The sequence below is a fragment of the Lichenostomus cassidix genome, chromosome 3 (genome assembly GCF_008360975.1).
Source record: "Lichenostomus cassidix isolate B80296 chromosome 3, HeHo_3.0, whole genome shotgun sequence".
Taxonomy (NCBI): Eukaryota; Metazoa; Chordata; class Aves; order Passeriformes; family Meliphagidae; genus Lichenostomus; species Lichenostomus cassidix.
The window spans coordinates 41,501,584-41,527,670 of NC_139483.1; the positions used below are offsets into that span (position 1 = coordinate 41,501,584).

The 26,087-nt window shown below is 38.6% G+C and overlaps 1 protein-coding gene across 1 annotated transcript in view; it reads right to left on the minus strand.

The window, feature by feature from the left end:
* Positions 1-2,119: 2,119 nt before the first annotated feature.
* Positions 2,120-26,087, minus strand: part of EGLN1 (egl-9 family hypoxia inducible factor 1) — a 34,403-nt gene continuing 10,435 nt past the window's right edge. The window contains exons 2-5 of the mRNA XM_085055469.1: positions 10,371-10,490; positions 8,107-8,243; positions 6,673-6,740; positions 2,120-4,848 (exon numbers count right to left, since the gene is read on the minus strand). Coding sequence (XP_084911595.1) covers positions 4,784-4,848; positions 6,673-6,740; positions 8,107-8,243; positions 10,371-10,490 — 390 coding nt within the window. The 3' untranslated portion in view covers positions 2,120-4,783. The remainder of the gene's footprint in view (positions 4,849-6,672; positions 6,741-8,106; positions 8,244-10,370; positions 10,491-26,087) is intronic.

The window sequence follows — 26,087 nt, forward strand, 5'->3', positions numbered from 1 at the left end:
TTCCTGAGACAAACACACTGTGCATTCTTTCTTCCCACACTTCATGCTCCTCCCAAAGCAGACCCCTATAGCATATTTTTAATTGGCATGTCCATATTTCTCATACCCACCCTACATATTTTATCTTGGTCTCATGTGCCAGTCTCTTCCCATCCTGTTTCACCATTTCTATTCAACTCATCATTTCCATCCTGTCCTGCTAAGGACTTGAGTCTATCCCCTGTGGGTTGGCAATTTACACCTTATCTGTCCCTTCCACTTTTAGAACCAACTCACTTGGGAGCTATGAATTTGGGGTTTCTTTCATATTTCAGGAAAGGGATAAATGTGATGTATATTCACTCAACTTCAAAGTCAGCGGGAAAAGCCTGATGAAACTCAGTAAGTGGTAATAAAGTCAACAGAGCAAATTCTCTGGAACTGGTTTTGTCTGGTAGCAGAGAGGACCTTGAAACCTGCTTCTGTCAGCTGCTATCCACTTCCAACAGACGGGGTCAAGTAACTCTGATGCAGCAGATGCTTCAGAGTGAACACAGCTCCTGTACCAACAGACTTCAGTACATGTGCAGTAATTACTTACATTCAAGGTTTACATTTGGAAAAAGAAAAAAGCTGACAATGGGAGACCTAGACATCCATACTTCTACCCCCATTCCCCCCAAAAGCAGGTGAGATCCAAATCCAGCTGAGACCCATGAACTTCTTCAAAGTCTTTGCTGCTCAGTACTGACAAATTCCCACTAGGTATTTGCAAGAGCATGCAGCTATCTGCATGCCTGTAGGCAAGGTACACATGCTAGACTCCTGGAGTTTTGAGACTTTGAGTTTGCTATTGTCACTTGGCATTCTCCCCTCTTTTACAAAGCATTCAGCAAGCACAGAAATGGCACTTTTCAGTCTGGCTGTACTTACCAGTATGATGGAGATGTGATCTTTCCACTCCTGACCTTGAAGTGGTTAGCACAGCCAGATGTTTTATGTATGATGCAGGCTGTCAGCTCTCAGATCTGCAAGTCTTTTTTGAGAAACACCCAAGAGAAACACTTCATTTTCTCTAGTACAGTGTTTGACTTCACTCTGCAAAACAATCCCCCTGCATATTGCGCTCAACAATGTGATAATTAAAAAAAAAACCAAAAAAAAAAACCCAAACCAGGTCTACACAGGATGGTTGCAAGAAAGGCTTCTTCCTTGTTCAATGTAAAATGAGGATGAGGAAGAGGTACTTTCAATAGAACTTGTAGGAAGTTATACAGCACTGAACATGGAAAAAGCTTCAAAGCACTTTGCCATCAGTTCAGTGCTGCTATGCTTGGGTTTCAACCTAAAAAAACACCAAGAACCATCACCTTAGAGCAGAAATGAGCACAACTGGCACCCAAGTGCCATGAAAAGTGCACTAATGCACTCATCTGGAGATCCAGGTTACTCTTCCTGAAGTAACAGAAGAGAGACAAATGTTTCCTTGATTAGCATACAGTCATTACAAGGCTCATCAAAAGTGAAGGAATATTGTGTGGTACCTCATACAGGTTTGCACCTGTCGGTTACCATTCTTCTGTCATCTTTCAATGGCACATAATTCACTGGGAGCCATGTGAAACTGAGGTGATCCCATTAAACCTTAAAAATCCTGTTTGAATGTGACTTTGATTTTGCACCTCACAGACCTGTCAAAAGTGGTGAAAAAACTAGAGCTGACTCTACATCACTATCACTCTTCAGAAAGCCTAAATATGGTCCTGTTTTTGAGGGAGGAAATCATCATGAAAATGGTCACCACACCCAGGTAACCATAGGTAGAGCCTAAAGAAAAAAAGCCCCAGATCTTTCTCCTGAGCAGAAACAATTCTGATTAAAAAAAAAAGCAAAAAACAAAACAAATTAAAAAACCAAAAAGCCCAAAACAAAACAAAACCAAAAAAACCCCCAAAAAACCAACCCCCCCACCAACCCAACAAAAACACAATAACAAAAAAATAAATCCAAACAAAAATCCCAACCAAATACCCATAACAAAACAACCAAAATTCCACATACCCCCTTTATCAGGGGGCATTATAAATTTGCTGCTACAGAGTAGTTTTAAAAGTTACAAAGATTACAAATAACCACGTAATTTTCAAGAACCTTTATACATCATCTTTTTTAATTAGATTAGCTTTTCAAGCAACTTGAGAGCTCTTTCATAATGAACACTGCTTTTGAAATTACACAACTTTATAGGCAACCTGTAAATGAATCCTGAATTTCTTTGCCTGCTATAGATAAAGGTCTCATATTTCACAGCCAGCTAACATCATGAATAAAAATAGCATTATGAAGCTTTATTTTTAACCAGGACTAGACACATACAGATCATAAGACAGTTTAAAAAATAGTTTTAAAACAAGGACCTGCTTGGTGATGCTCAAGACTGAATATTCAACCGACATGAACAGTTTCTAAAGGACATGGAAGAAATGGCTGACCTGATTTGTTGACCCTGTTGTAATGACTTACATGGAGTGAAAAATTAAGCACTTTTTAAACCTGTCTGGCAAGCACAAACCTACAGTGTGATTAGAATTTGATACGCTGTTTAACTGCAGCAGTTTGAATTACAGAGGGACTGAAATGAGTTTAAAGGCTTATGCTTACATTTCTAAAACAAAACCAAACTTTTGTTAAGTAGTACTTCTGGTAAGTACTAATGAAGATCAAGTAGAAGAGGTGATTTTTTGCTTGTTTCATTGGTAGCCTAAATGCACTGCAGACCAGACAGTAACGAAGATTTGCACTCCTTGGCCAGGTTGGCAGAGGCACTTACAGTAAAGGTATCCTGTCTGTTTTTCTGGGAAGAAAAGAGGAAAGAGGAAGAGAACTGTACAGGGCAAGAACTTACTAAAAAATAAGGAAAAGTGAAATCAAAACAAAACTGGGATTTCTGTTGGTTCTCCTAAATGATACACCAATACTGAATTTTTCCCCCCTTATGTCAGTTTGTTACTAAACAATTAGCTTTTTCATGTTTTACATGAACAATAGTAATGTTTTTAATAAAAAATTACTGAGCTTTCCATAGAAAAGGTCTCTAATTGAATACAAACTATACAGATGCTAAAATCGTCACAAGTTGTAATATATACAGAAATATTTCTGTACACTCACATTGTTTTGGCTAAGTAAGGAAATAAGGGACAGATAGAAAACTGCAGAGGGTATAGTGAACAACCCCCAAACTCCTGTAAATATGAATGCTGTCTTTGATAGGTTTGCTTTTGTTTTCTCAAGCTTTTAAAGCTCAGGAAAAAAAAAAAGAAAGAAGAAAAAAAAATCCGTGTCCAAAACATCCATTTCTTAAAAATAAGAATATCAAAGTTTCTGCACATCTCTCTTTTATTCTGTGATGTCCCCTCTCCTTGATAAAATAAAAACAACGTAAAGAAAGCAAACGTTTTCTTACTAAATATATACCTCAGTATTGATCAAAGGGCAGTGCCTTTTCAGGGAAATCCTTCAGCAACAGTGAAAATTTAAAGATGAATTATTGCACAAGGAGCCTACAGAGTGATGCACTTCAGCTTCAGTGTGCTGACCACCTCCTTGATACTATATAATAGATCAAGGTGTCAACTTGCAGACTGCATGGGACACCAACATTTGAAAAGGAAATTAAAAAAATTGAATTTTAGATGTTCTATTAACTTATATACAAAGGAAAGGGGGACAGCAAGTATTTTTAGAAAAGGGAGAAAGCTCAAAAATTTCTGTCAAGTAAGTAAGGAGGTTCTGGGTACCTCTAATAGCCTAGGAAAGCCCTTGTATTTTCTTGTAAGTTGATGGTATTTACCAGGTCCCCAAAGCCAATGACAGCAACCAATAGTGTCAAGTTCACTTAGTGCCAGTCACTTAAAAAATAAAAAAACAACCAAACATCCCCCATCCAAAATAAAAAAAAAAGAAACAAAGAAAAAAGAAAAGAGACAGAAACTTCCCCTCTGTGGATTCAACATACAAAACCACAAACTGAATGTTACTAATAGCAAGATACTGATTTGCTTCTGTTAATAAGTTCAAGAGAACATAGTCAAAAAAAAAAAAAAACCCAAAAAAAATACAGCAGCAATCTTTAAAAGTTAGGATTAGTGTGAGATATGATATAAAACAATCAGATTTTTAGCTGGTAATTAAAGTGCTCCTTTTCTGACTTAAGGTGTAAAGAAAATTAAAGTGATTATCAGTTACTGGCAACCCTTACATTACATTAGGTCTTTCATGGCAGAGGAGAACAGTATGAACAGTTTTACAAAAATAGATCCATGTTATATTGGAGAATACTGTAATTTTTTTCCTTTTTTTTTCAGTTTTTCTTTTTTTTTAAGACTCAATTTTGATAAACTGTACCTGGTCATACAAAAATTACCCAAAATTCAAACTTTTACCATATAAAAAAAGGGAGAGATGAAATGGATTCAGCTGGATGACAGGTCTGGCAAAATATAAGGATGGACAAATTCTATGTAGGGCACTTATTTATGTCCAGATGCATATGGTGTTTCTTACTGATTGCTTATCTTCTTCACATAAGCAGTCACAGGCCTGGAGTCACAATCACATAGTACAATGCTTCAGCAGTCAAAGAACCTTCTTTTTGATGCAACATTGAAACACTGTTTGCTTCCGTATTAAGATGTTGGTTTGTTGTTGATTTTCCTTTATCTTGTTATTCACATTCAAAAGTTAATAGATAGCATCAAGATTTATCAGGGAGAATAGCAAGGGGAGTTGCTAAATCAAAGGCTTATAAAACGTCTTTCCCAACTGAGTCAGAAGGTTTATTAAGTTCAACCCTCACACCTTTTTCACCTGCAGAAATATGAAAAGGAAAATGGTATTTTTCAGCATTTTTTGAAGTACAGTCTTAAAGTCTACATCCCTTTTCAGAGTAAAGTTTTACTATCAAAACACAATGTCCCATAAGCAAGAAAAATACACGCATATTCTGCATGGCTTTAGTTAGACTGACACTTATCAAAAAAATGAATAGACATATTTTATGCCATTTTATTCTATAATTTTATATGCTATTGTTAGTAGAAAATAATTTGCATCTTGCACAACCTTGCTGCAGATACAGAGCAAAGAGTGTAATTTTTATTGCACAAAATTTGCAAATTTGAATTTGCAAAATCTGCAAATTAAAACCACAACAATATAGTAATACAAACCAATTACAGGGCAAACTGATACTGAAGGAGGAGGAATTTCTTCACAGAAAGGGTGATTAAACTTTGGAATGGGCTGCACAGGAAGGTGGTGGAGTCACCATCTGGTGGCACCATCTCAGTGCCATGGTCTAGTTGACAGTGGTGTTCTATCATAGGCTGGACTTGATCTCAAAGGTCTTTTCCAACCTAACTGATTAAGTGATTCTGTGAAATTTGAACAACCCAGCTTTCCTTCCTTAAATGTCTGCAGTTTAGGGGGACCCTGGAGAGGGAGGGGGGCAGAGGAGGGAGCACCTTCCATTCAGACTTGAGCCTCCCCCCAGCCGTTTGTCTGCACTACCTCTGAAAGGGCAGCAGCTGAAGCTGTGCAGAGGCAACAAAACACCTCTGATCCAGCACGGCTGTTCCAGGAGCTGCACAGTTGCACACTTGTGACATGATGGCCAGCTTAGAGACAGACAGGCCTCCTGTGGAGACCAGGTGGGCATTACCTGGCATTCCTGACTGCCTGAAAAGTCACTGTGCCTTGCCAGGCAGGTGCCACTGAGCAGTGGGACAGCCTGCCTGGCCGGAGCTGAGGGGCTCCCTCTGAAAGCCTGGCAGGAGCTGCACTGCTCTTGCCACTCCCAAAATGCATGGTCACCAAGTGCACCAAGAGGCACTGAACTGAACTGTACACAGCTCTGGGGCTCCTTAGGAGCTCCAGACACCGAATAGCAATGAATGGAAGTCTCAGTTGGAAATGACTGGCATGTCTTCAACATCATTTGTTTCAGAACTCTTGACAAAACTGGATTCATGGGTGTGTGCACTTGCAGTACACCTGATTTTGGTTTATTTTTAAACTACTGTAACAAACACAAAATTGTAATGGCAATTACAAGCATGACAGAAGTCCTCCTAGGCCATTTCTCCTTATAATGCTAATTTGAACAGGAAAATTAGATCAACTTCCTCTTGGGGGAGAAGCCAGAGAAGGAAAACAGATGCTAGATAGGTGAAATTGGAAATGAAGTAAGTAACTCCATTCTTTAATTCCAGATTTTAATTTCAGGCTTTTGTTTTTCCAATATAAAAATTCTAGTCAGGTAAAGTTGTATTCACTTATTGAATCCCTATATTCAATCAAAAGTATTTCCAGAGCTCTCAGCTCTGCAGCACCTTACAGTCTCTGGTGTATTTATCCTCCACACATACTAGGGGGACGAGAGTAGGGAGAAGCTATATCCTGCATATAAAAACACTGAGCAGCCTCAGGTCTCAGAGGAAGAGTGAGCAGGTCAGGCATTGACCTGGATTTCACAAACTACTGCCCAGGAGTTCAATCCCCAGGTCACCTTCCCCGTAAAACCTGACTCTTATGTTGTTTTCTCTCTCTTTTTGTGAAGAGTGTGGGCCAAAGAGATGAGGCTAGATTTAGCTACTCTTCTACAAAAAAATAACAATATTAAGAAGAGCTTACCTGTTAGATATTTTACTTTAGCTCGTGCTCTTTCATCTGCATCAAAATACCACACTGTTATTGCGTACCTAAGGAAACAGAAGAAAAAAACTCCTGGACTATGTAGAAAAAAATAGTGAAGCACTTGACAAGAATCACAACCCAAATTAGATGATAACTTCGCAGTCTGACAGAAGAAAGTTTTCATAGAGCAAGCGGTTGGTTTTGGCTTTTTCCTACTAGTAGGAACTAGTACTACTATTATCTGAAAAGTCATTGAAAGGGTGACACTGATGCTCTGAGTTTACACTTTTTCCTAATGAGTTCCTATCATGGTTCTTGCCCAGAATAAAGTCTCTGCCCACATCATCTTGCCCTGTGACCTCATCTTTTTACTAAGTCAAGTTCATCACTGAGTCAGACTGCAAGAGCACCTTTTTTTTGACATTTGCCACAAGGGACAATTAACTACTCCTTCTTACACAGCTCCTCTGGTTTTCCACTGCCCATAGAGGATTTAAAAACAAAATGCCAGCTATTGAGAAAAGACTTTAAGGAGCTTTAGTAAATGGCATTTCACCCTCTGACTCTTCTGGGAGCAGAAAGGGGGCAGGGGAAGCAGTACAGCTTCTGGAAAAGCTTCTGGAAAAGCTGCAAGAGGATGCGCTGAAGGCAGTTTCAAGTTACTTCTTGCAAAGGCAGTTGTGTTATCTCACAGCTCCAGCCACTGTTCAGTGCTCTGGCCATCCAAACATGTTAGAACATGGGCAACAGAAAGTCTGGTTCACCGACTCAAATGATTTACCTATTAACACTATCTGGAAATATCACTTATCCTGTGGGGGCAGTGAATGTGTGTACCTTTAGCACCAACCACTGCCCTGCACTGAGGGACAAAAGAGAGATCAAGGTCCCCCTGTGCTTCAGACTGGGAGTAACTCCTCTAATACTAAAAAAAAAAAATTTGTGTATCAATGGTTGCTTCTGTTCCACAACCCTCACCCAATTCTCAAATTAGAATGTGGCAGCTTAGTTTGAAAATTACTATTTTCTGACAACTCCATCCCTCCCAACAAGAGGGAACATAAAACTGAAGTACCCAGTCAATCATCCAGTAACACAGTAGGGTGCTAAGGACAAAGGGAAGGGAGAAGAGTGTAAAAAGAGAGATAATGAAGACAACACCCATAAGCTAAGCTGAGGTCTGCTTATGGCTCTGCATGCTCCCACCCAGTTCTGTCAAGCACACACTCAGAAACTTCCCACCTACCCACTCAGGATATTTCCTCCAAAATAAGAGATCAGACATCACTACAAACTCAGCAACACAGTGGAAGTCAAATCATCCATTAGCAGAAACAACTCTCCTTTTTTCAAGTTGTAATTCATGGTGTCACTAATTTCTCATTTCTTGGTAAGACAGGCATCATGCAGCAGAGAGTCCATCACTCCTACCTTGTAGCAAATGCTGGCTGTACTTCATGAGGGTTGCGGCGATCAGACCAGAAGAATAGCAGTCTATCAAATTTGGGTTCAATATCAGCAAATTGGGCTTTACCTTCTGGAAATATCCGAAGGATGCCTCCACTTACCTACAAATGAAATATTTTCAAGCAATGCTTGAGAACGATGTCTCATTGTATTTAAAAGTACTGAATATCACATTTGAAAATATTTCAGACACTTGGAACTGAAACAAAAGCCTTTATCAGGTGCTACTGAAATTATTAATCTATGGCTTTTCTGTCAATACATTTCATTTAACAAAATATTTAGCACATTTTTAATAGAGTGATTTCAGAATGCTTGCAAATATTAAATGTCCATTCATGTTTAAGTAAAAGCTGTGGGCTTAGATGTTTTGGGGTTTTTTGCTGCATTACATATTAGCAAAAAAATGGACAAGACTGACTGATACTACACAGGTGGCTAAAAACACCACAACATAGATGAGATAACCATTTTATTTCACATCTGAGTTTCACCTTTCCCCATTAAACAGATTATTTCATTAACTGCAGCACAAGTTGATGTGTAATTAAAATAAGGAAAGAGGAGAAAACTTCAAACTAAAGCTTGAATCTGTACTACTCATGGTCAATTTAGATCTCTTCCAGGTTTAGAAAACAGTTGAAACTACCTATGTATGTCTAGAAAAATGCACAAGTAGGTGGAGTTAATTATATTTAAGTCACATTAACTTCTTCCTACTGATGATACTGATGTTGTTAAATCTAAACATAGATGGCCACCATAGGCCTCCATGTCGTAACAGTCATAACAGTGCAAGTACTAACAAGGCAAATTCATATAAATGGCAGCAGCATCTGTGATCTAAATTAGCAAACAAGTGACAGTTTAGATCCATTTGTTCTCCTACAGAAAGTCTAAGCTTCTTTTTTCGATAAACAATATACTTAGTCATATATTCATTTGTAATTTAAAACAGATTTTGCAGGAAATGAATACCTTTGTTCATAAATTAAATATGCAGCTAGTAAATTTTTCACAATTATTGTGGAAATGCAATTTGCTTGACTTGTCCATTCTGGTATGTACTCATTTTTTTGCCAAGAGAGAAACCATAAATCAACTAAAAATGCCCCAAAGCTGCATTTTAAGATGTTCAGTACAATCAGTACACTTATATGCAAAGATGCTATCATGGCAAAAAACATTATTTTCTAATTGTAGGATTCAATTTGACATGTCAAAGAGCACATCAGAAATGGAAAGTTTGAAGTGTATCCATTCTACTCAGTTTTCTGATCTACCAGTTTTATGCAAGTATGTTATGAGGGGAAAAAAAACAAGAAAAGTAACAACTCTCATCAGCAATCTGTGTTATCCATATCTGGTGCACACAATGCACAGAACCTGACTGCTCCTATGTGCTTTTCCATGTACCACTCCCTAAGTATGAAGAAGTATCAACAGTTTTAAGGGGGTTTTCTCCATACCCTGTGAGAATAAATTTCTCCATCATCAATGGCAGGGAAATTAAAGCATTACCAAAGCTGTCTTTGCATTACTCTTCCATGGTCTCAATACAGACACTACACTACATCCATTCTTCAAATCTACCTAGTCCCATTGAATCATTAGGAAAATCCTTATTAAAAATTCACTTTATCATAGCCACTGGTAGTAAACTCTTAGACCACTTGAACTGTGATATAAATCTGTTCTACACCTTGCATCTACAATGATACAAGACCTGTGCTGCTTTGAGCTATACTGATATAGCAATGAGTGTAACACTTGGCTTACTTGAAAATGCTCCCAAGCTACAGCATCTTTCTTTTTATAAGCACATTCAATTAAGCAATCTAGTTGCACAAACAGTAAACTCAAGATTCAAGAGGAATAGAAGGAAAAATTAATTATGAACAGATGAAATTGCCTTTAATTTCTCTTCGTGTATAGGGGGGAATTTGACACCTTCCTTTAATCTTACTGTTAAGAAGGTCCTGCTGGCATCATTCAAAACCTTGAAAAGAAATGCTTCACCTCTATATGTCCTCACTGACAACAGAATTAGGGAGGCAAAGGATATCCACAGTTAGCATAATGTAAAAACACAACTAAGGCACAGAAATAAGGACATGAACAAAACCCGTAGCAAGTGCAGTAACAAGTGTGTGTGTGAGTGTGTGTGTGTGTGTGTATATATACACATGTATATGCAAAAAAAGTTTTAGAAAGGAATTATTGCATACCTTGGCATCCCAGTCCTTATTAAGATAATATATACATGTAACACATCTTCCATCTCCGTTTGGATTATCAACATGGCGCACATATCCTGTTCCGTTGCCTGGATAACAAGCCACCATAGCCTGGAGTCAAAAAATCAAATACAATAATTACTTTTATCTTTGTGTGCGGGAAAAGTCTACATTTTATCTATATTAATTCTTAAGTAATTAATATATAAGCAACAGAAAAATTAAAACAGAAATAATGTGTAAAGAATTCCTTTAGCTGTGTTTTCTTTCTAGTTAAAAACTGCTTTAGAACACAAACGTGTGTGGACAACAAAGGCATGAAAGACACCGAGAGGAACACTTAATTAAAGCATGGAAGGTGGGGCTACTCTCATGTTGTGACTAATCATTCAGACTTCCCTCTCCTGAATGACATAGGAGAGAGGAAAAATGTCTTGTGTGTAATTTAATAGCTTCTCCTTGTGATAAGAAATTTTCCAGGCTCAAGTTCAGACAGCTATCTTGTTATCTATTTTTTTGCTGTGTATCCAATGCAAAGAATTCCTTCTCAAAAAATGTTGTCAAACTTTACTTTTGTCTACAAGAAGACTTGTAGACAAAACCAGTAGCCCATACTACTCAATCACTCCAAGTGCATTCTTGGGCTTGTGTTTTGTCCTGCACATAGGAGGTCTTTGAACCTTTGTTGAAACAAGCCTACACGTACAAGAAAAACATCCTTTTCAGTCAAGAAGTGAGAAATGGAAAACAGACACCAAGCAGTAATCTGCAATAAACTTCTGACATCAAACGACTCCCAGTACAGTAGTGTATTAAACTTCCCATGCTGCACTTTGCTCAGCTGACTTGAAAGACCCCTGGAAGGCGATTTCTGAGTCTTGAAACATGCGGATGTGCGCGTGAAACAAACTGGCCCTTGCTCCCAGATGGCCTGATTAGCTTGATTAAATATCAGAGCACATGGCTGGTTCATTGCACAGCACATCCCTGTATCTTTGTGCATTTGCTGGAAACAACAATTACTTCAGTTTTTTTGAAAGAGATCAGAATGAAGTTTTCCAGGTCAAGCCAGCCACTGCCACCACAGTACTCAGATGTCTGCAGTGACAATATTCTACCTGCAAGAAATCGTAACATGAATTGAAAAAACCAACCAAAAGCCAAACAAAAAGGTGACTTTCTACCAACAAGACAACTTACTGCTAATCTCAATCACTGTCTGCTGTCTGAAAAAATGTAAAAACTTTTATAAAAAAACATTCCTATCTAGATTTAGCCTGGTTAAGTTAGAATTCTAAGGTAGACCTCTGCATTGCAAACTCTTTCACCTCTTACTTAATACATAAAATATATTTTCCCAATAAAGTGATTGTTTTGCTTTATACTATTAATTTTAACTTCCTCCTTTTTTTTTTTTTTTTAATATGCTATAAATAAAGCTTTCCAGAGTTTGTATTACTTGCAAACATTGAGGAACACGTTCAGTGCAGGTAGCTGGGTAAACTGTGCTTTGTGAGAACTAGGAAATAGTTTTAAGTACTTTAAGTACTTAATTCCAGTTCAATCAGTAAAATATTTGTATATCACATGTAAGCTGAATGGATTTTGCTATAGCAGCAACCATTTAATAATTTTATTTCCTTATCTATTCTAGTAATGGAAACAGCAGTTTCTAGTAGCTCTGTCTAGGCACAAATCAGAACATAGTATTTGACCAGTTGTAACATTGTGACTATAAAGAAACTTAAAAATTGAAAGCATCTTCATTCACATCAGCTGGAAGTGACTATACTGCATGAAAGGTACTCAAAAATACAAAATTCAAATATACTTCTACTTTTTATTAAGCACTTCAGCTTCCCAACCTCTTTACTGTAATCATAATGCATTCATTCATCATTACAGGCCTAATGTTATGAAAACATTACATGTATCAAGAATGTGATCTAATATTTGGCTAAATCATGACCTATCAGATTTGCTGCAGGAAGATAAAGCCACAAAAATCAAAACAGTGAGTTAAAGATACCAAATAATGCAATAAGGTTCTGTAATTTCCTTTCTTTGGGAGAAAGAAAAAAAGGAAGAAAGCAAAAGCAAAGCTGGGCTGGAAGAGGAAGATACTTGGTTTCCGCTGAAAGCCAAAACTCTTGACAAAAAAGTCCCATGTACCACATAAATCCTACCAAGCTCTGATGGAGCATGAACAGTGCTGAAAGCAGATCCACGTCCAATCCTGAAATAGTATTCCTAATAATAGGAAAGTTTTAATTTAAGGAGCTTTGCTGATATATATCATGCAGATTAAACCCTGATGCTAACTGTTGCTCAGTATCTGTGTGAAAACCTCCACTAAAACTCTCAGAATGAGAACTTTGAGAACAAGTAGCTAGAGCAATGTCAATTCTCACTTTAATCACGAGGAGTTAGACTTGAAGGCAATAAAACAATATTTCACACCACGCTGCTGAAGAAAAAGAGGACCAGCAGCACTTTTCAAAAAGTCTAGGGAAACACCAGTCATCACCAACTTCACATGAAGAGCAGCCATATTTGTTTCTTATAATCATTTGAGCCTAAAATAATTTCAATGCTTAAAAAGACCTCTTGTTTTTGACTTTAGAGTCTGAAACTTCTCCTATCATCAACTCCAAGTGTGGAGAAACAGTTTTGCTTCGATAACTTATCTAATATGTATTTATTGTAACAGTAAGAATGACTCAGCCTTTAGCAGCAAATTGGAAGGCAAACAAATTTGCAACTCAACTGCTTTAGCATAACATATATTGCTCTTGCCAGTTACTGTGACAATTCCGTCTCCCCAATTAACCTATGATAAGAAAATGTACAAAATGTGACAATTTATTTGACATGGGAAATATATTGCTTTGTGCAAAAGTATAAAGTGAGCTCATGCCAAACTGTTACATACTGCAAGATTACCCACATGGAAAGGACAAAGAAGTGATCCACGTAAATAACGAAGCTACATGCTTTTGTTGTTGTTTTAACATTTTGCAGTATAAATAAGTAAGCAAGGACATGTGTATCACAGGCACAGAAAAAACTGTGTCTGGGGTTTTTTCCCAAACGCTGTAATGGAGGTCAATATAACCAGACATTTGAGACCTGAAAGTCCAAGATTCCTTAACATTTTAGGCTATGAACAATAATAAAGTTGCTAGCTCTCAAAAACAAAGAGCTATCTGTCTCATCAGCTGTCCCACAAAAGTAATCAGTTAATTCAACTCAAGGTATTACTTGCATTTTCTTAACAGAAAAAGAACTCTCCTCTGTTGTGCATTACAAGTTTTAAGTATTCAGTAAACTTACTTTTTGCAAAGAATATATTTAAGTGACACACTGGACTTGTTCACCCACAGGATTCCTGTGTGAACATTTTTAATATTAACCTTCCTTAACCCAAGAGCATTCTGTTTTAGGCTGAGCACTCGTGCCTAGCACATGAGTGCTGTCCTAAGATACCCCCTGGAATTCATGAGTAATCAAGAAAGTATGAAAGTGCCCTCCCCACTGTGACTATCTGCCCAACTTGTGTCTATCAAAGCCAAAGTACTCACACGCCAAAGCTGCTGCTGATCACTCATTCACATACAGATGTTCTATTTGCAAATGTTTTAACTCTGGAAAATCAGGCCATCAGCTCAAATACGCAACATTAAGTTGTTGAGAGAAGAACCAATTGAAACCAGTTTTTTTGCTAAGAATAGGCATTCTTAGTGCGCCAGGCATTACTGTAATCAACAATAAAATGCACAAAGGCAACATCAGAGGGAATAAATCATAGTCCACACAGGTTTTTTTCCCCCCAGGTAAAGACACATCAGCTAAGACTCAGCACACCAGTGCAGCTGAAAACATTTGAGACTAGTCTCAACCTCCTTTCACACAAAAGTATGATAGTCTCTCCCATCTATAAAGAAAGAAGACTTGCAGGTAAACAGACTGAAGCTTTTTCTTCTATCCTCTCCATTCCTTTCTCCTCTCACTGCTGGATGCCTGCAAGCTTAGATATCATTCCTAACACTGCTGGATGTCTGCAAGCTTAGATATCATTCCTCAAAAAAAGAAAGCATTAAAGCGAACTCTTAGGAAAGAGAGGAAAATACCAGTGACATGAGAACACAAAATTCCTTAAGAGGGGAAAAAAAAAACCCAAACCCACAGAAATACAATGGAGAGGATGTGCAGTCTATTAATTTATTTAATAAATATATGAAATATATTAATATTTAAAATTTTTGTTTAGCTCAGATTAAGGAAAGCTGCATCAGTCAAGGAGATGTCACTTTTGCTGTTTGCTGAAGGAACTGCAAATCTCAGTGAGCAAAACAAGATGTCTAAATGCAAGACTGATGACTTCCTACCAAAATTTATCAGATGTGCTCACAAAGACTTCACTGGAAATCCTTGGCATAGGACATCTGACAGATTATTCAAAGAAAGAAAAAACTTCACACACCACGGCAATGAAGAACCAATGAAAAATAAAATTTAAAAATGACCCATCCCTATTTGGTCCATCTGTGATGCATTTCTCTGTCAAAAATTTATTCATCCCTGACAAAGAAGAGTCCTGAGGAAATACATTTCTCTCAAGTTGAACAAAGTAACAGTCAAATCGAAGGAACAAAAAACTAGTTTAGTATCACCTTGGGTAAGCAGCAGCAAGATTACTGACTTAAACGTGCTGGCATGGTACAACTCGGTTTGGATTCATAACTCTTCTGCAAATCCTTCACAAACACAGACAGAAATTTGTAACAGAAAGAAAATATCAACAGGGAGAAACTCCTGTCAGCCCTACCCAAAACAGAAGAATCTAAAATAGGGTAAACTAAACCTGGGAAACAGCTAATCTAAGTATTTCCATACTAACTTTCATCTGAGTAGTATTTCTTGCTGTCATCCTGCAAAATCTAGTAAGCAAGACTAGAGAACCAAGTTTTCACACACATCAACACTGTGAAACTAGAAAAGCTGGAGAGAAATACTGGGCCCTGCAAAGATTTCTCATTAAAAATTCATGCCTTGCAGCCATTGTCAGCTGGAGAACATGCAAGGGGAAAGCAAACTACTACTTAGCAGCTTAAAAATTAATCAAGGCAGTAGCTTACACATCCTCAAGAGATGATAGGAATCTCTAAGTTAGAAACTAAAGAAATAATTGACATGTTGCAGCAGCTTTGAATCACCAATCTTTAAGCCCTTTCTTCCTAATATTATACTACCACTACAACCATTCAATTTGTCCATTAGCAAAGGAGTTAGGAACCATTATTTTCTGTTGCATTTTTCTCTGCAGATATGATAAACACCGAGCTGCAGAGTGAAAAGAAGGAAAAAAAAAACCCAATACCAAACCACAAACCAACAATCCTCCACCTGCCCCCAAACTAATAAACCCTGACTACACCATACACCAGCTATTTGTGCCATCTTCTTGCAAGAACAGAGTAAGCTGCTCTTTCAGGGAAAAAAAAATCCTGAAGGCAAGGATGACAAACACAGGTCACCCTCTCCTGTATCTTGTGAAGTTTTAACAGCAAAGTTGGAAAGCTTGGCAAAGGGAAGACAAACTGAATTGAGAACAGAGATGAAAAATTAACTTAGATAGGAAGGGAGAGGGGAAAAACTGAGAGTTGACATAGCTGCTTACACTATTAATAGAATCAGCACACAGCTATGTACATGGATTATATCTTCCATGACCTTCTAGGGAGTTCAGTAACCCGACCTACCTCCCTCCTTCCCAGGGTTTTCAATGCAATGGCCAATACAAGATTTCTACTTGCTTTGGATGGAACCACATTTCATAAGCATACAAAATCAGGCAACATACTATATCATCAAAAGTTGGGCACAACATATTAAGACCTTTACTACATTGCTTATTTCTAACTTGCCAATCAGATGCTGATTTTTCAGACCAAATTTCATAAAAAGTTTTTCCAACCCAGAAGTTCAAGCACAACCTTTTCTACTCCTCTTCAAGTCATGGCTGTACTCCTGTCTTCATTTTTACACGACATTTACCCTCTCACAACATTCCCTTCAAACATCCTAATAAACTGACACAAGCCAGAAGGCAGCAATTTTCATGCTGACTCAGTGGGCACATTCAGCCCAGCTCTCTAGGGCCAGAAGAGCCACCTGAAGTGTGGATCCAAACAGCTTGAATGTAACCACGGTGCCACTCAGCAAAAAACAGGTCGGGTATTTTTCACTGTAGCAACATGAAGTTTGGTAGTGTCCCTTTACCATTCAATTCCAATTGTGCTCAATAGCAGGACGACACAAAGTCTATTTCCAAGCATCATTTCTTCAATCCATGCATGCACATAGGCTCCACTAAATACTTTTCAGCTCTTGAATTGCTGAAGAAATTTGCATACAAGTCTAGATGATTCATCAGTTCTTACACATGGCACAGGAAAAAACACAGAAGTGCAGTTGCTTAAGTCTGATATTCAGGAAATGACTGTGCATGTGAGATGTGCTTACACTTTGATGAATACATCTAACAAATAAAAAATATGATAGAGAAGCTCTTATGAAACCATCAAGCAAAAGGCATTAACCAGGGGGAGATGGTACTGATTATCAACACAGGACAGAAGAAGGCATGTTCCCCTCCACAGAGGCTTTGACTGAGCCCTGAGGAGAGCAGGGCAATTGGGGAAACACATCTCCAAAGGTGAACCCATGAGCAATTGAAACCAGTGCTACAGACAAAACAGGAAGATCTACAACATACTTCCCAGCTCCCAGCTGAAGTTCTGCAGCCCTCACCACAAGCTGAGATAAAAATGTTTAAACATTAATGAGCTATTCTGCTCTCCTCTACCTGAGCTTGTAAAGCTGCAAATCTCAAATCTCCAAAGGCAAAGAGAGGGCTGAGTCAGCTTACAAACTGAAAGGAAAAAGAAAGATTGTATCTTCCATAACAGTTAGCACAGTGGCACTTTCCAGGCTGCTAGCCAAGTTAGGTGGGACATGCCTATTCTCAAAATTACGCCAGTTTAACCAAAAGGTGCTGCTTTAAAACTGAATCAGTGAAAGCACTGCAAATACACCTGCAGTCCTTCAATCTCAAGAAGGCCTAGTTTCCATTAACTTAATCTAACTGCTTATCAGGAAAATAAAATGGAGTTCAAATATAAAAAATATACAGAGAGCTGTGTACTGGCTTAAATAGGGTAGTAAAAAATAAAGTCTATCTAACATATCTCTGAATACAGACAATGTCTTCAAGTCTAAACCACCCGCATTCCCCTCCCCCCCCAAAATTATACAAGCACATTAAAGATATGTCAGTGCTTCAAAGCAGTTCTACATAACATATTCTCATAGTTTTGATAACAATGTCTACTACAAACTTAAAAAAAAAGTCAACAACATAGAACACACAAACGAAAAAAATCACCTAGATATATTTGAGGCTTCCCAAAGAAAGCAGATGAAAAGCACTGTCACCAGAGGCAGAAGGTTCTCTCTTAAAAGCCTAGGAGCAAACACAACACTTGACTTTGCAGCTACGAAGGGTCTAAAGCATACTTTGATTTGTATCAGCCTAAATCTGTCTACATTATGATTAAATAAGCTGACCAATACATTTCAAATTCAAACAACTGTTGAATAACATTAAATTTGTTTGTGGAATTGGCAGGCCTCCATGGCTAACTCCCCATTCCCTTCAAGAGCAGCAGACTCATGACTCACTGTTTTGGCACTGTACAAAAATTTGACAAAGAAGTAAGTCAGTCAACACAAATTTTAAGAGTCTGGTTTTAATTTAACACCATACATGCTTTGAAATGAATAATACCATTTAGAAAATAAGTACTTTGAAACTTCTTTCCCCAAGATGGGGCAGAGTTTTTTGCTCTCGCATGATACTACTCAACTTCCTAGTTTCATCACTGCCCATTCAAAAAGGGCACAGAGCAGCAACATCTTTAAGAACTAAAAATAACAACACTAAAGCAAATTACAACAGTGCACTAAAATAGTATGAAGTTAAGTTTCATTCTTAAGCTACATCACTTAAAACATTCTGACAGCACTTTATGCACACCAGATTTCCAGAGCCAACCACATGACATCAGCAGGCACACTGATGCACAATACATAAAAAGCATGGTTACCTATTTTTAGATTATTACATGTGATCAGTGAATTTGTTCAGTCATGTGAGATCTATTGGATAAACTTTAAACAATAATTGGACCCAACCTTAAGGGGTCTTTTTCAACCTTAATGATGCTGTGATACACTACCTTAAAAATAAAGCATGCACATTAGCCCAAATGTCAAGGCTGGGGACTTCTCAGCACTTCAGGAGTGGGAAGGAAGAAACACTACGGATTAAGCGTGGGCAAGGGGTGGTTGCTTTTTGTTTTTCTTTTTAAACAAAACCTTACTGTATTATCTGTGAAAGTAAATGGCTGAGAAATTTGCCATTTAAAGAATATGACTCATCATCTCTGCCATTCTCTCCTCAAACCTATACGTACTGAGAAGCCTGGAACTTCTTTCCTATAAAAAAACAAGTGTACATGATCATTTTCTAAATACTAGGAGGGAGATTCATTTCTTACTTCAAACTGCAATCTTGTTTCTGTTTTAAGGAACAAAATAACCACATAACTGAAGTTTAGCTTGCAGGAAAGTTATCTTTATATAAATTTGAATGTTGCACAGCTGCATGGGAACAAGACTGTGTGTTTAGTACTATGGTTAGCCAGCTACTTGAAAGCACTTGTGTACTGCAATTTCCCTAAGTTTACTGCATCTACATTTACTGAAATGTCCAAGTCAAGGCCTCAGGTAACACCTCTAGATTTTAACCACAGAGAGATTTACTGTCCTAAACAACATACCGAGAAGAATGATTTTGAAACATTTTTAACACTATTTTGAAGGGGACATACATGATTCAGCATGCACAAAGAATTCCATATACAATAGCATTTACTCCTACTATAACAGTGCAGACAATTCTTTGAAATGATTTATATATTGCAGAAAAAGAAATAACTCTGCACTGAAATGCTAATAGACATTTATTTATAGACACTGATTTAATTTACATTAGCACTGCACAGAAGTCTGACTAAGGCTTAAAGCCAAATGCCAACAAATAGCCTGTAATATGCTTTCAAGACACCTACAATTTAAATGCAAGAAATGCTGACTCTGCCCATGTTACTTTTTAATGGGCTTTCACACACAAACTGTCTGCATCCAAGCCTTTCTTTACAATCCCACCATAGTCCTGTAATACGACCTCTTTCCCAGCTGGTATAAACAACACTTAGGGGTTTTGTTGCTTTAACCAGATCACCCAGTACATCTGGTTCAAATGCAAACAGCCATTATACAAATCCACTGGTATTCCAGCTTACAAACTGAAAGGAAACAAACACAGTCCCCACCAGTCCCTGGGCAAAAGCCTTGAGGAACAGCTGAGTCCATGCAGCACTACAGGCTGATCATAAACACCAGGAGCAGGACTGCTGACATTGGCATGCTAAGTCAGAAGAATGATTCACAAACCCACCCCTCCTCTCTATGTCCCAGCAGAGCCAGCCGTGTCATTTCAGGTTAAGGAGGCATTCTGCTGCAACAGGGAGGCTGCACTGGCTCAGTGGAACTCCTGGAGGAGGGCAGCTTAGGAATGCAATCTATTTGCTCTAGAAGCATGTGGCCATGTGAGCATGAGAAAGATCTGACTGTACCCAATGCTGACTCCAGGGAGCAAAAAGCACTTGAGGAAACTGCCCGGGCTCACCTGGCTCCTACAAAAGCCCCACTGTCTTCTGAAATGCCAATTCAGCTGACCATGCAGAGAGTTTACACACATGGGAGCAACAAGATCATCTCTAGGTTAGAACCTCCTGCAGAGCTCCTTGGTGCTGCTTCAACAGGCTTTTTCCCAGTCTCTCCATTGATCACAACCACTGGCACAAGAGACCAGAGTGATGGAAATACATGTGACTCTCATGCCTTGGGGAAAATAGAACATGCTGCATTACCAACTACAAATTGGATAAAAGGGACCCATCCGGTTTGTTCCAAGTCAGTTTATACTTGGCATTAGGAAATTGCTACCAAAAAATCCCAATCCAATCAAAATGTTACATATTTTCCTCTTTGCCATTATTTCAATTAATAAATAGTATTTTATATACTCATCAAATTATTCACCCTTCCTAAAAGGCAAGTAGGGCTCTCCACAGATCAGTCCTTTCCTGTGAACAACTAAAAAGCCTGTTAGTGCTAAGTGACGAGGCTCCTGTCAATCAACATGGTTATGACCATCTATAACTCAATAAGTATTGTGCTTAGAAGTAACATGCTAACCTCAAACTCTGAATTTCCTGCTCTAAAAATCAGAAGGTGATGGAATCCAAACTCCACACAAAGTGATAATGTAAGCAGAAAAGCCATGGTGTACAAAATCTGACAGGAACAAGAAAGCTTCTCTGAAACAATGTGACACTGAGACACTTATTCCCCCTCTTCCAATGCATTCAGAAGAGCACAGAACCAGGTCTTCTCCCTTCAAATGCTCACACAGAAAGTCAAAAATCTCACCACCAGCTGTGTTAGCATGCAGCCAGCACTTACACACTCTTAAACCTTCTTAAAAGCACTGTATTTAGTAAAAAAGAGAAGCACACTATTCCACATCCCACCTAGAAATAATGGCTTTCAAGAGAGGATATGCACATCTCCTTCTTTCATTTTTCTGCAAAAAGGTTTATCTATATGTCCTTAAAAATCCAATCAGCAGAAACTGTCCTGGTAAACCTAAGGCCAGCTAGGGCTTTGCAATCTACAGTACTCACTAAGGAGAGATTGCAGGGATTAGCAATAGTAGCCTAGATCAGAGGTGTCACATCAGACCAAGAGAACAGTTCCACAGCACATATTTATGCAACCTACATGCAAGATCTACAGAGCTTAAGTAAAGCCTGTTCCCAGCTTAACGTTGTGCCAATTAAAAAAAAAAAAAAGAAAGAAAAAAAAGAAGCAGGAAAACAACTGATGACAAAGTGCCTCAGTCTGCAAATACCCCAAAACAACTCCTACCCAAGGATATGAACCCATCATCAGACCAAGCAACAGCAGCAGAAATTACTGATGGACAGACAATGTACAGTGAAATGAAAGGAAGATGAAGAAAGTAGACACCACAAGGAATGGCAACATTGACAAAAGTCTGTGCTATTCGCAGGGGGAAGATAATGCTGAATATCACAAAAACTAAGGAACAAGTGGAACAGCAGCCAATTCTAAAAATCTCAGATTCCAGATTTATATACAGTCAATTTCCCCTTCCAGTCAGCAAGCAACCACTTCAGATTTCAGGATTGGCAGAAACCATATTTTTTAATGAAATTTCTACATAATTACTGAAAATAAACAACAGATCTCCTAAAACATGTATCTAGTACTGCACACTAACACCGGATAGCAGTTTCTAAATAGGAGACCGTATTTCAAGAACTTATCTTTGGGCAGCCAACTGATTTACTAATTTCTATTATGTGTAGATGGCTTTGTATTTTTATACTAAAGACACTACAGATCCACAAAGTCATTTAGTATCCTCTCTAAGCCACACCTGTTTGGAGGTGATTCAGCTGATTCTGAAGCCAGAGAAAGGCTGTAGGGAAAACAGGGAGGAAGAGGAGTGAGCAAGGACCTGTGGGCAGTAGATGCATTTGCCAACCATGTGCTGCAGTACTGAAGGGAGCAAGTCCCACAGCAAGGGTTTTAATTGTGACTGCCCTGCTACTAACCCCATGAAATCAAGATGCAAGCACTAATGAGTTAGACACCTCAGCAGGCCTGAGCTGTAATTGCTTTTGGGTGTCTTCCGGCCCCTTAATGAACCACATCACAAAACATCTTGGACATCTGAGGTTACTCCCAACACACAGAATTGCAACCAAAGGCAAGAAAAAAGCTGCTGCTCCATGCACAGCACAGCACTGTGCTCACATCCACCCACTGTGCAGAACGCTGCTCACATCATCTGTACGCCAGGTAAAAAATGTTTGCATGGAGTGGCCTTGCAAAAAGCTACCTACCTCCCTGGATGGCAGCTCTTCCTTCAAGCATATCTATGCTTGAGTGTGTGCCCACTTGGCACACAGGCACACACACAAATCAGTAAAAAGACCAATATATTTTATTTCCAGGATCAACACAAGCAATGCTATATAGCCACCATGAAGACAACGGAGAGTTACTCCAGAAAACAAGAATTTACTTCCTCTATAAAGACAACCCTTAATTAAGGGTTCCCAAACCAAGATAACCCTTCCTTGAAAATGAAGGCTAGATGATGAAAAAAGGTGTAAGAGATTGTTCAAAGGAAAAAAATACCAAAGGGACTCCATCTTCCCATCACTGGCATATTCTGTTCCCCACTGAGCCCCTGAAGAATTCTATCACTCCCTCCAGAAAGCTATTCCCAAAAGGGGGGGGGAGGGCAGGAGGAAAGCAGCGGGGAGGGGGCTGCATTGGAATTTTCACTCTTCAAAGGCAAGCTTTCTCTGGGGTTTTAATATGGAGCTATTCTAAGCTGAATTGCAGAAGTTGAAGTCTCAATGGTGAGGAAGCATCATTTATTACTAGCTTTGTCTTTCAGTGGGTGTGTTCCTTCCAAGTAGCAGGATGTGAGTGTAGAAAAAGACACAGCAAAAACTAGAAATCTGCAAAATTCAAGTTGCTAGTTGAACTAGAAAATATAGCTAGTTGATAGTCTCCATTTGTATTTCTTGTCCTGCAGTGGAATATTATTTTCCATGGTTAAAAGGCTCTTTATAAAGCTATAGGATTAAACAGGTAAAAATAATGTATGTTTATCTTGTTACCTCTTACAGTATAATTTTGGCATAGCCTTGGCTCATGAGAGAGACAACTCCCATTTTCTATTTTCACTAAGGAAAATGACAAAGTCAGGACTCCAGTATAGGAACTCCTGTGTTGTTCTTGAGTGTGTGCCAGGTGTTAGGAGGCCTTCAGGAGTCACTACATGTCATTTTGTCTGAGCTATAGTGGAGATTTAATACAAATTTACTCAACCCATTAATTTTAATGCAAACATTAGACATCTTTAAATATAAAGCACTTTAACCATGGATTTTACTTCCAAGGCATTTCAAAGTAATCAAACAGGCAAAGCAAAGACCAATAAACTAGTAAATGCCTGTGGCAATTTCACTACAGCAAACTAAACTCCTTCCAGTGAAAAATGAGGTGTTACCAGCAGAATCCCCACAGGAACTGTATTATTCCTGTGTGACCTGGGAAAGGAAGGTGAAGGAACAGAGTGATGGTGTTTACCTGCAATACCTAAATATGCTACACAGTCCATCCTAGCCCTGGCTGCAGAAAGGGACACAGAAAGGTGTAAAACGATACCAACTGCCTGGACAACAACATGGGAGGTGCAATTCAGGAAAGAGTAAGTGCGAAAAAAACCCCTTGAGAAAAAAAAAGCTGCCTTATACAGTGATGTCTTCTACACTGGATAGCATCACTTTAGGAAAAAAATAATTAGTAAATACAGGCTGTTCTCCCAAGAACTTCATCTCAGAACAGCAGAGGAGGCAACTAAAGTGTCATAAATCACTATACAAGGAAAGGCAACACAGAACATATCACTGTGGCAGCATACAAAATCAGGATATATTTGTACATTAAATACTGCGTTTCTACTTACCTTACCTTGATTAGCAGAACCAGAAAAGCTACACAGAAGTACAGCAGGAATAACGAGAATCATGTACTCATTGAATAAACACTAAAAAGACTACAATTCTTCAGTTTAGGAGGGAAAGTGTGTCAGCTGAAAAAAAAATGTATGGAAGCAAATGCCAGACATTTTAAAGAATATGACAAGTAAAACTACTGAGAAATAAGTTTTCACAATACAATCTAGGAGACACTGAAATCACCATCAGTGGGTTTTAAACAAAAGGAAGTTCCTTTTCCATCTAATCAAACTGCAGGACTCGCTGTTACAGGATGTTGCAGAGGCCAAAAGTACAAATGGCTTTTAAAACAAGATTACATAAATTGATGGCAAATGTGTCCATCCATCTGCACGTATTACGAGCAGTGGTCTAGATACAACCTCTGGCTCAGAGCTCCTGAATTGCCAGAGGTAGATGGTACATGAGAAAATCATTTTATATACGCTTTGAAGCTTTATATACACACCAATTATTGATTACTTACAACAAATACAGAATGGTATAAACATAGATGACAAATACTTGTGGAAAACAGACATTTGATAAGGAAGAACTCCCACAGGGCAAACATGAGAAGGCAGCCTGCTAGAACCCAAACCAAATTAGCCAGAGTGCAAAATGTGTAAGCTTTCAACAGAGTGGGTCTTCAGTATGTGAACAAAAAGAACAAATGGTTTTCTATTTTGGGGGTTTTTTTACAGTAAGATTGTATACTCCTCAAAACCACATCGCTTAAACCCACAATTCACGGCCTAGGATCTAGCTCATACAGAAAGTTACTCCTGATGAACAAAACTCCATCTGGCTTCAATTTCCCACTAGATACATGGTATGGATGGCCAAGCTGACATCTCCCAAAAGGCACATGGCTCTTATCTCTCTACGCAGTCCTTGAAGAGGACAGGCCATTGACAGGGTGCCTGCAACAGCTGTACCTGGCAGAGAGCAGCAACTGAGGCAAGCCTTGTCCTCTGCACCCCTGCTGGGGCAGCCAGCCTCTCTCAGCACCTGCTCCTTCTCCTTTCTCCTCTCCCTCAACAGAAAAGGAACACACCACTGCAGAACAAGGTCCCCAGGGGAGCACAGGCAGGATGGAAGTGGGCAGGAACAGCAAGTTTGTGTGGGGAATACAGATGAAAGGAAATTACTAGAAGGTAGATGGAAGAGGTGAGGATCGTAACTTGAGAGCTGCGGGTTTTGGTTTATTCAACAGCCTGGAAAAATACATTAGCCTGACTCTTACCAGTTCAAAGGTTCCCTCCTCACACTTGTCTTTTATAATATCAAGGAGGTGGCATTTTTCTTAAGTAAAATAAGACTGAAATGTATCAAAAATTGTATTGGACAGATGTTGGTTATGAATTTACTACATAAATAAAGTAAAAATATGTGAAATATTAAAGTAAAGCACTTTTTGGTAGTCACTTTGTGGCTTTGAAACAGCATATTTCATTTTTCTGTCTTGCAAGAACAGATAACTATCCTTGCTGCAGTATGCCCTCTCAGTACAGAAGCAGCCCCAAAATCATATATAACTTTAAAATAATTTTGGAGAGAAAGTATGAATCACCTATACATAATTGATTTTTATTTCTTAAATGTTTGCTTTTTGCCTTGTGACGTGTACACATGCTTTACATCACCAAACTATGCTATGAAAGGAAAGTGCTACAAGCATATGCACATATTAATGGAAAAACAGGCAATTTGGGAGAAAACAGGAAAGAAGCAGCAGCACAGACTTAGTGAAAGTGACACCACCTGGATGACCAAAAGGGATCCAAGGCAGCAATATTCCAAACAGTTACATTACTGGCATATTCAACCACAATGATCCTTTAGGGAGCAAATGACCACTAATAGGAAGACAGACTCCTGGTAACTTCATTCAGAGATGCAATAAACAGGAATT